The sequence below is a fragment of the Impatiens glandulifera genome, chromosome 4 (genome assembly GCF_907164915.1).
Source record: "Impatiens glandulifera chromosome 4, dImpGla2.1, whole genome shotgun sequence".
In the NCBI taxonomy this organism is placed as follows: Eukaryota; Viridiplantae; Streptophyta; class Magnoliopsida; order Ericales; family Balsaminaceae; genus Impatiens; species Impatiens glandulifera.
The window spans coordinates 59,178,349-59,189,886 of record NC_061865.1 but is presented as its reverse complement, the minus strand read 5'-3'; the positions used below and the strand labels follow the sequence as shown (position 1 = coordinate 59,189,886).

The 11,538-nt window shown below is 37.2% G+C and overlaps 1 protein-coding gene across 2 annotated transcripts; it reads left to right on the top strand.

Annotated features, from left to right (window-relative positions):
• LOC124935507 (protein KINESIN LIGHT CHAIN-RELATED 3-like) lies at positions 1 to 2,567 on the top strand. Of its 2 annotated transcripts, none has more exons than XM_047475939.1 (3): positions 1 to 21; positions 275 to 2,085; positions 2,172 to 2,567. In XM_047475939.1, exons 2-3 carry the CDS (start codon positions 299 to 301, stop codon positions 2,386 to 2,388), a joined length of 2,004 nt encoding a protein of 667 aa, XP_047331895.1. In that variant the 5' UTR covers positions 1 to 21; positions 275 to 298; the 3' UTR covers positions 2,389 to 2,567. The 2 variants fall into 2 exon arrangements, with proteins under 2 accessions (XP_047331895.1, XP_047331896.1); XM_047475940.1 differs by lacking the exon at positions 1 to 21 and adding an exon at positions 29 to 143.
• Positions 2,568 to 11,538: the final 8,971 nt, after the last annotated feature.

Sequence of the window (11,538 nt, the reverse complement as noted above, 5' to 3'; positions counted from 1 at the left end):
TTTTTTCATGGTTCATCTCAGGTATGGTTTTCTCTCTCTAACATTTACGATTTCTTGTTTCTTTCTTTCATTTCAATCCAGCAAACCCCTTTACACTGCCCCCCTTTTATTGCTAAAAGGATCGTCCATAGTCAAAATTGCAGGTTTTTCACCCTTTTATCCTTTGATTATTAGTCTTGAATTCTCTTTATCTGTTATTTGAAATCTGATTTGTGTTTAGTTAATGACATGATTTCCTTCTGGATCTGAAGTTCTGAACTTTATAATAATGCAGGTAATTGATTTGAACTTCTTTAATATGCCTGGAGTTGTTGTAATTGATGAGAATCAGTCGATTCATGAAGATTTAGAAGCGAAAGAAAATGGGAATCATGAAATTAAGTCTCTTGACGGTGCTGTTGTTGAGACATCAATCGAACAGCTCTACGATAATGTCTGTGAGATGCAGAGTTCAGATCAGTCACCGTCGAGGAACAGTTACGGTTCCTACGGTGAAGAATCCAGGATTGATTCGGAACTCCGACATCTTGTCGGCGGCGAGATGAAGGAAGTTGAAGTTGTCGAACATGACGATGATGAAATCGACAAGCCTGTTGAAACCCAGAATCATAAGAACGAATCTGACGATGTCTCATTGAAGCAAAGCCCTAAAATCATCAGCAAAGGTAAGAAACCTAAGAAGAAGAACCCTAATAGAAAATCTGCTTTAGTCTCAGCAGATGATGATGATTCGATTGAATCTGGTATTGATAATAGTAATAATAATCCTGATCTTGGACCATATCTGCTTAAACAAGCTAGGGATTTGATTTCTTCTGGTGATAATCCTCAAAAGGCTCTTGAATTGTCTCTTAGAGCGGCGAAATCGTTTGAGAAATGTTCGAATGGTAAACCTAGTTTGGATGTGGTCATGTGTTTGCATGTTACCTCTGCAATTTACTGTAATCTAGGGCAATACAACAAGGCCATCCCCATTCTCGAGCATTCGATTGAGATTCCTGTTCTTGAAGAAGGACAAGATCACGCCCTGGCTAAATTCGCCGGTCATATGCAATTAGGCGATACCTATTCTATGCTAGGGCAGCTCGAGAATTCGATACATTGTTACACGACAGGTTTAGAAGTTCAAAAACGCGTTTTGGGCGAAAACGATGCGAGAGTAGGAGAAACCTATAGATACTTGGCGGAAGCCCATGTTCAAGCTCTGCAATTCGACGAGGCTGAGAGTTTCTGTAGAATGGCACTCGATATCCATAGGGTAAACGGGTCGCCAGCCTCTCTCGAGGAGGCTGCCGATAGGAGGCTCATGGGATTAATATCGGAAACGAAGGGCGATCACGAAACTGCTCTCGAGCATCTCGTGCTTGCCAGCATGTCGATGGTGGCTAATGGAATGGAGAATGAGGTAGCAGCTGTCGATTGCAGCATTGGCGATACTTATCTTTCGCTATCGCGATACGACGAGGCGGTTTTCGCCTATCAGAAAGCGCTAGCGGTTTTCAAATCCTCAAGAGGAGAGAATCATCCAGCGGTCGCGTTGGTTTTTGTTCGTCTGGCCGATCTTTATAACAAAACGGGGAAATTGAGGGAGGCAAAATCGTATTGCGAGAACGCCCTTCGTATTTACAACAAACCTGTGCCCGGGATTCCTCCGGAGGAGATCGCGAGCGGTTTGACGGATGTTTCGGCTATATACGAGTCAATGAACGAGCTCGATCAAGCGATTAAGTTGCTTCACAAGGCGTTGAAAATCTACAACGATGGGGCGGGACAACAAAGTATGGTCGCTGGAATCGAAGCCCAATTGGGGGTTATGTACTACATGTTGGGGAATTATTCGGAATCGTACGCGTCCTTCAAGAACGCCATCGCGAAACTCCGAACAAGCGGGGAGAAGAAATCCGCTTTCTTTGGAATAGCTCTTAACCAAATGGGCCTTGCTTGTGTTCAACGATACTCGATTAACGAAGCTTTAGAGCTTTTCGAAGAGGCGAGGGGTGTTTTGGAACAAGAATGTGGCCCGTATCATCCTGACACTCTCGGGGTTTATAGTAATCTTGCCGCAACTTATGATGCCGTTGGCAGGTACTCAATATTTTGGAGTTGAATCTGAGTGTGTCAAAGTCTTTTTTACCACATTACTAACATTTTGTTTTTACAATTATGTATAGGTTAGAGGATGCGATCGAGATATTGGAGCACGTCGTCGGAATGAGAGAAGAGAAATTGGGGACTGCGAATCCTGAAGTGGACGACGAGAAGAAGAGGTTATCGGAGTTGCTAAAAGATGCGGGTCGAGTGAGGAATAGAAAAGCTAGGTCATTGGAGACTCTCCTTGATTCTAATAATAATCAAAGTGTTAAAAAGGATGATGGGATTAAGGTATGATTTAAGGATTGTTTATTTATACATAATAAACATACACAAAAGAAAAGAAAAGAAAAGGGTATAGTTGTTTTCATTGTGCCAACAATTGTTGTTGTTGTAATTTGTCTATTCATTTATATTTTAACAAAGTGTTTTTTATTTCAATGTAACACATCTTGTAACATTATATGATTGTCCCATAATGTTGTTGTTTAAGATTTCTATCACATTATTACCCATTAATTTTGTTGCTTTTTCAAAGTTATAAAGATTTACATTAATAGTTCATGTGTAACATGTTCTAAGTTCATTTATAAAGAAATTAAAATAATATAAAAATGGGGTGGGACTAAATGACAGCACTTTTATTGCATAATATTTGCTAAAGGAGTTGTTGGGTGACACAAAGACAGTTGTCCCAAAGTGTCTTTTCCTTTTTATTTTATTTATTCTAAAGTCTTAAAGTTTAACAGTTGGCTAATACTTTTATTTCTTAATTTATTTTTTTTATCAATAATAATACCCATTATTTAGCACCACCGACAGTTATGAAAGATATTGCATTTTAGAAAGATTTGTGCTGGGTTTTGGTTTCAATTATACATTATTTTATTTATTTATTTGTGTAGAAAAAAAACTAGCACGACGATTATGGGTATGACTCAGTTTAAGCTCAAAACATTTTGAGATTTATTCGAATTCGTGACTTTTTAGTTTTTTAAACCGACTTTTACCGCTGAACTATTTTGATAAAATTTTATCGATTAGACATAAATACGTTTAAAATCGATGTTAGTCTAAGTAAGACCTATTTTCACTTAAGTTATTAATATGAAATAATATAAATGAGAACATGATGAAGAAACTTGAGTAGCTTTAGATTTTGTTAGTTGTGGTCCACAACTTGTGTATGATGATGATATGGGGTGTATTCCAAGTAAGGAATGAGTTCGGGTTAGTTTGATTCATCTTATTAAGTTTTATCTTCACGATTCACACATGGATGATGCTAGTTGAGCTTATTTAATTTTTTGGATTTTTCGCCAAAATTATTTAAGGCATGTTTGATTAAGCTTATTGAGAATTCTAATTTATTTGTTCAAACCAATGTAAATACTATTATTGAATCAAATAGAATTGATCTTTTTCATATCCAGCTAAGATGTACATGTTCAGTCTGGCCGGTCTTATTCTTGGGTCCCCAAGGACCCCAACCCAATTTGACCTTGTTTGGTTTTCAAACCTTTGTTCTAACTAAACTCAAAATTCATCTTCTGTTTTTTTTTTTTGTTTGTTTGTAGTTCTTGTTGTTTTATGTGGTTTCAAAAATGGTGTTTTTGCAATCTCACCTATTATATATAGGTTTAGAGAGGAAATTTCAATTCCAACTTTTATAAACAATTATATAATGAAAGCATTTAGAATATTATATAATAAATTCAATATTTGAACAAGATTGCAGGATACCTCATTATTTCAAAGTTTGATTTTCACAGTTTCTTTCATTCCATCGCAACCAATTTATCAATTAAATCATTAAATAAAATACTCTTTATTTTGAATATGTTAGTCATTTAACCCAAATTAATCGAATTTCTCAATAAAACCAACTCTTTTCTTTTCCAACAAAAATTTGAATATCATAGTTTGGAATTTGGTCGAAGAAGCTGCTGCTGATGCGGCACGATCCATCCCGGAGATGTTGGTTTCGAAAAATGAAGGTATGGTTAATATATATATATATATATATATATATATATATATATATATGTCTCAAATTCCATCCATTTAGGAACACTTCCTATTGATTTCTAAGTGTTGATTGGATTTCATTCATATTAATTTATCAAAAAAGATTAACACTTCTTATTGATGGCATCATTCTTCCTTGCTTGCTAGAGAGAAAAATCTTAGAGACCGGCCTTCTACAAATGTTATGTACAAATGAATGAGATGAAGTGACCGAGGGATGAATAAGGAGGCTGGGAGGTATACCCTATTTTGAGGAAGTTATGTTTTGGGTAATTCAAATACTTACTAATCCAATTAAAGGAATATAATCGGTTGTTCTATTATTTTGTAATCTATATATATATATATATATATATAAAAGATTATAACATCCAAATCCACTAATCTAGAGATCTCCAATAATATTAATTAGCCAACCATATATTGAAAATCCAAGATAACTATTAGTTGATTACATTTATTGTACCCCGATATTGAAGCAAGTGGACGAAGTATGATGAGATTGGATCGAAATTCTTCAAATAGAACTCTCGAAAGCCCTTCGTGGAGATATTCACAAGTTGAAATCGAGATGAGACATGAAAAACTCAAACCTGACCGCGTGAGACCTTCTCACGAACAAAGTAATTCCATCTCAATGTGATTGCTCCGTTGTGTTGAATGTGATTACTGGAGAGGTAAATCGTACTCATATTATCGCAGTAAACAAAAATAGTGGTGGGAACCGGGCAATGAAGTTCTAGGAGTAAATTCCGTAGCCAACAAGTTTATGAAACCACATTCGTAACCGCCCGGTACCCAGCCTCAGCATTAGAACAGGACAAAGTGGTTTGACGCTTAACCGACCAAAAGATTATATTATCTCCCAAAAAGACACAATAACCAGACGTCGAACAACGTGTGTCCAGGCACCCACCCCAGTGAGCATCAGTGTAAGCCAAGAGAGATGTATCAGAGGATGGAAACATATTAAGGTCAAAATCAAGAGTTCCCTGAATATACCGGATAATTCTTTTTAGCCATTGATGGAGGGCTCTAATAAAACTCTATTAATTATTATTATATTTTTTAATAATATTTTTTTTTCAAATAGTTTTGTTAATGTTCTTATTTTCTTCGGTAACCATATTCTCAGAGTTTGTTTTCAGTTGTTGTTTCATCCCAGTAGTCAATGCCTATATTTTTATTGGTCTTAATCCAATCATATGTGTTTCTTTACTGATTATTTAGTCAACACATTGTCATATTTTGTTATGATGACTTTCTTTTCAGGTGTTGTTTCACCACAACATTCTATACCCATGGGATTCTACCTTTTTCGCTGGTTTTCTTTTATACAACACACTGTTATCCCGTTGTTGAATGGATCTCAAGACTCACGAATAACTTCAGAGTTCATTCGGTTGTTGTTTCACCCAGCATTCAATGTTAATGTATTCTACATCTTCGTTAGTTTATCAGTCAACACACTGTCATCCTATAACTGGATATAGCTCACGAGTTTCTGAAACTTGAAGAATATATCATTAACATTTCAACATCTCGTCTTCAACCTCAACCTCAAGTTGTTAAGTCATTTTTATCTTGAGTTTCATTCCAAAATGTAAATTATATATACAAAATTATAATATTTACATCCACTAATCTAGCCACTAATATAAAGATCTCTAATATATTAATTAGGTGATGCAGCGTGCGTGGCTAGGATGAACCTTTATCAAGATTCGTTGATTCTTACGAATACCGAAATTGATAGATATTGAGGAAACCTCGTTTTCTGATTAATAATCCTCCCCTAACAAAGTGTTTTAAGATCCTTTAAATACTCAAACCCTAGCTTGCAAAAGAAACAAACAACTTTTAATAAATTGCAAAAAACACCCAAAACTAATAAAAAATGCGATTTTAAGCCCCTAAACGTTTCCGCCCGAAAAACACTAGGCAATCGTCGAAATCTGACACTTGCGAGATATTTTCGGATGCTGCAACTTTCGCATAAACGCCTCTTCAACTCGCACCGCATCATTCCCCCCAGGGTAGAAAAGATTCGTCCTCGAATCTGGAACCGCATCATCCTCATCAGAAGAAGACTCACCCACAAAAGGAACAAGATGCTTCACATTGAACACATCAGAGGTACGCACATGACTGGGAAGGCGTAAACGATAAGCATTGGGGTTGATCTTCTCCACAATCTCAACAGGACCAATCTTCTTAGCAGCAAGCTTGCTATATTCATGACCTGGAAAACGATCCTTAGTCAGAATAGCCCACACAAAGTCACCAACTTCAAAATCAACAGCACGCCTTCTCGAATCAGCCTTCTCCTTGTACTTGGCAGTAGCAGCAACCAAGCGGTCATGAGTGGTCTGATGAACCTGAGCCAACTGACCAACAAAATCCGCAGCAGTGGAATGAGGACGCACCTTGCTGGGCAGCACTAACAAATCAAGAGGAGCACGCGGAGACAGCCCGTAAATCACATGGAAAGGACTGAAACCAGTGGAGCGATTAACAGCATGATTGTGAGCAAACTCGGCCTGAGGCAGCTTCAAATCCCAAGCCTTAGGATGATCCCCAATTAAACTGCGCAGAAGGTTCCCCAAAGACCTATTAACAACTTCAGTTTGGCCATCAGTTTGCGGGTGATAGGCACTGCTAAAATTCAGCTGAGTATTAACCAAACGCCAAAGACTCCTCCAAAAGTGACTCACAAAGCGAGTGTCCCGATCAGAAACTATGGAGGCAGGAAGTCCATGAAGGCGATACACATCCCTGAAATAAAACTGTGCAACAACCACAACATCAGAGGTTTTCTTGCAGGGAATGAAATGAACCATCTTCGAGAATCGGTCAACCACCACAAAAATCGAATCAGAACCACGCTGGGTACGTGGCAGCCCAAGGACAAAATCCAGTTTGCTAAACACAGAAGCACCACCCAACTGATCCAACAAGTCATCCAACCGGGGAATAGGAAACCGATAACGCACTGTAATCTTGTTGATAGCACGACTATCAATGCACATACGCCAGCACTCTTCCTTTTTTGGGGTAAGAAGGGTCGGGACAGCACAGTGACTAAGGCTCTCTCGAATGTGTCCCTTAGTCAGCAAGTCCTCCACCTGTCTACGCAACTCGTCATGTTCTTTGGGACTCATGCGGTAATGAGGACGGTTGGGTAGGGCAGCACCTGGAACCAAGTCAATGTGATGCTGGATATCACGCAAAGGAGGCAAGGCACAAGGCAAATTCTCAGGAAAAACATCTGCAAACTCCTGTAACAGCGGCTGCACTGGAATAGGAACCTCAAAACTAGCACCACAGGTAATCAGCGAACAAAATAGAGCAAACACCATGCCAGATTCAACCATGGCGGTCTGAAAAGGACCCCGAGACAACAAGGTGGCAGGGGGGACGCATGATGAGTGGGGGCAGCACCCTTCTTGGGCTGATTTGGCATCAACACAATCTTGACTCAGCCAGGACAGTCGATAAGGCTTGGGATGAGGTTCAGTGGACAGACCCAGCTTCGAAACTGCAACCTCAGAAATCACATTCTCACAACTCCCAGCATCAATGATGAAGGTGCAAACTTTGCCACCGATGGTACAAGTGGAATGGAACAGATTATTGCGTAACCACTCGTTGTCAGGAGCACGAGGGGTTAAACATGATCGACGAATCACCAAAAGGGGGCCAACATCACCAGAAACATACTCCTCCGCTGCCTCATCATCATAAACATCATACACTGGGGCTGAATCTGAAGGAAGAGTAGAGTCAGGATCATCCACCTCAGTAAAAAGACCACGATTGGTGGACTTTGGGTTGCGACACTCTGCTTGGCGATGGCCAACTTCACCACAATTGAAACAACGCAAGCCACCGGGACGTCCCTGCGGGGGGGCTGTAGTGCCGCGAGGGGGGGCTGGGGTGGGATGGGCCGACTGGGAAGAAGAACCAATGCCACTAGTGGGGACAACCTGTTTTCCAAAGCTACCCGAACCGCGCCTGGCTAGCTGTTTCTCAGCCTGTGAAGCACGCTGATGTGCCTCAGAAACAGTCAATGGATCAAACATATTCAAAATATCCTGCAACTGGAGGCGAAGGCCACCAATATAGCGAGAAACCAACTGGAGAGGGGACTCAGACAGGTCAACACGAGCCACAAAGGTGTAAAACTCAGTGGAATAGTCATCCACGGAACGAGAACCCTGACGAAGATTCTGGAACCGCTGGTACAGGTTACGTTCGTAATTATATGGTAGAAACGCAGCCCTAATATGCTTCCTGAATTTGTCCCAATTCGTGAGCTTTGCCTTACCATGACGAACACGTGTCTGTTTCAACTGCTGCCACCATGCTTGTGCACGACCATGTAAGCGGATCGTAACAAGGGGTACACGACGATCTGCAGGAACTTCCTTGAAATCCAGAATCTCTTCAACCTGAGAAAGCCAATCAATAAACTCTTCCGGTGATAGACTACCATCGAACTTAGGGATGTCCACCCTGAAAGTCTGCTCCCAGCGATGATTGGGGCGTTCAGGGGATCGATTCCGAAGACCACCGAGAGGGTTTTCATCTGTCATCGTAACATCATCTTCAGGGTGGTGCATGTGCATAGATGCATCCATCCGTTGCGTCAACCATTCAACCTGCCGCCTCAAATCGTCGTTATCACGGCGAAACTCAGCGTTTTCACGTCGCAACTCAGCAAGGTCACCATCATCAGCACCAGGGGTAGGGTTGCGCGGCTGTCTTCGGGGCGGCATACCTCAGGGTCGACTGGAAACTGATACCAACTGATGCAGCGTGCGTGGCTAGGATGAACCTTTATCAAGATTCGTTGATTCTTACGAATACCGAAATTGATAGATATTGAGGAAACCTCGTTTTCTGATTAATAATCCTCCCCTAACAAAGTGTTTTAAGATCCTTTAAATACTCAAACCCTAGCTTGCAAAAGAAATAAACAACTTTTAATAAATTGCAAAAAACACCCAAAACTAATAAAAAATGCGATTTTAAGCCCCTAAACGTTTCCGCCCGAAAAACACTAGGCAATCGTCGAAATCTGACACTTGCGAGATATTTTCGGATGCTGCAACTTTCGCATAAACGCCTCTTCAACTCGCACCGCATCATTAGGTCAACTATATATAGAAACTCAAATAACTACTAGTTGATTACATTTATTACCAATGATAACTTTTGTGTTGTGATTTTTTATTTGGGAATTAAAGGAGAACTAGCATGACACCCCATAGCCATAGTCCACCGCTTAAACTCAAAGCGCTTCCAGATAAAATCGAATACGTGATATTTTTGATTTCTTAAGTCAACTCTTACCACTAGATTACTTTGGTGAGGTATGTTGTTGTGATTTTTATCAGCTCAAAGTGAAGATGATTTTTAAAAGTGATTTTTTTTAGTTAAATAAAGTGTGGGTAATGTGGTATTTTGATTGATGATGATGGAAAAGAGAACATTTGGATTAAAACCAAATAACACCAGATCAAACAAGCTCTTGGTTTTTCAAATTACCCCTTATCAAACAAGGCTTTTCAAAACCAATATATATTCATTAATCATTCAAGGGAAACTTGACATGGGCATAAGTTGAAAGAACTGTTTTCAAATTTTCAGAAATGAATTCTTACAAGTTAACCTGACTCCTATGATTTTTTTTGTCAGCAATTATATGCTAATGGAAAAATGGACGATGACTCGACTTTATGGCATTTATGGCAGGGACGGATCTAGGATTTGGTGATGGGTGAGTTTAAAAAAAATTTAGGGTGGATTAAAATAAAAAACGAGAAATTTTTGGATAAAATTGGTAAATAAATTTAAGTTTATCATTTATTTAATAATTAAAGAAGCAAAATGGTAAATTCTATTGATTTTTTTTTAAAAATTAAGGGATAATTTCACATCAATAAAAAATATTATTTATTTAATTTTTTTGGGGTGGACTTCAGCCCACTCAAGCCCCCTACATAGATCCGTCTCTGCACTCAAGCCCCCTACATAGATCCGTCTCTGCTTTAAGGTACCCTCAATTGAGGAAAATTTGATTAACTGTTATTAAAATTTAGGAGGTTTATATCGTCTTTTGGTAAGATTTGTGCAAGTTTTGGTCTCATTTAGGTATAAATGTTATTATTAGAATGATAAATATGAACATCTAGTACAAATTGTTGGGAGATAATGAATTTTGGAACTTTTGAAATTGACAACTTGAAGAGAAGTTTTATATTTTGTTGGTTGTGGTCCACAACTTGTGGATGATGATGATATGGATTGTATTCCAAGGGATGAGTTTTTGTGTAAACTATCATTCACAAATAATATCTTCATGTTTTTTAACAAATAAATTAATATCAAAGAACTTTAAAATATACATATGACTTATCGGTTAATATGATTTTATATTTAGATTGATAATACAAGTCGTAAAAATGGTTCTTAAAATTAAAATTCACGGATTTACGAAAGTGAAGCTAAAATTTAAAATATACACATATTAAAAACTTTATTTGAAATCGGTTAAAGATTCATCGGAGTAATAGAATTGGGTATATACTTAACAGGATGATGTTAAAGATTACTAGGTGTTTTGGGTTAATACCTTTACATAGATTATGTTTAATTCTGAAATGAAATTTATGAATTTTAATTTGTAAACGGTAATAAAATGAAAAAAAAATTATTAGCATCAGAATAAATAATACATGTCTCGAAATTCTGCTTCCCCTATAATATTTATATTCTTTTTACTATTTCTTTTTTTATGTAAGTTGAAGTATATGGGTAATTGGGTATACCTTCCATTCAAAAGTCAATTCTAACTAATTAATTAGATGTGAAACTAATTTTTTTACTATTGATTCCAATAAAAATATTATAAATTAAAATAAAAGTTCATACCTATAATGATGATAAGATTTTAAAACAAAATAAAGTTCACAAAGACATAAAACTATTTATGTATTTGAATTTGTCTCAATTTTTTTTAAAATGTTTAAATATATACTTTTTTAAACTATTGCCATATTTTTATAGTCAAATAAATATCTTAATCTAGTCATTTTTTGTTTAGTAACTTTGCTTTTTATAGTGTAATTTTTATTTTGTTTGTTATAAATATATTTATAAAATATTTAAATTTGGAAAAGATCTAAGTTTGGGTAAGAAAAACATTTTAAATTTATTTAATTATTTTTTTTTTAAATTTTAATTGAGATATTTATTTAAATAAAATAATAATTTCAAATATATTAATAAATTTAATAATTTTGTCTGCTGAAACTCAATTTTACTCTATTTTTAAGTGTTTTTAAACCGACTCATTATTTTAAATAAATTTATAATTTGATTTAAAAAAATTTCAAATTAAAATTTCTTGAGCTG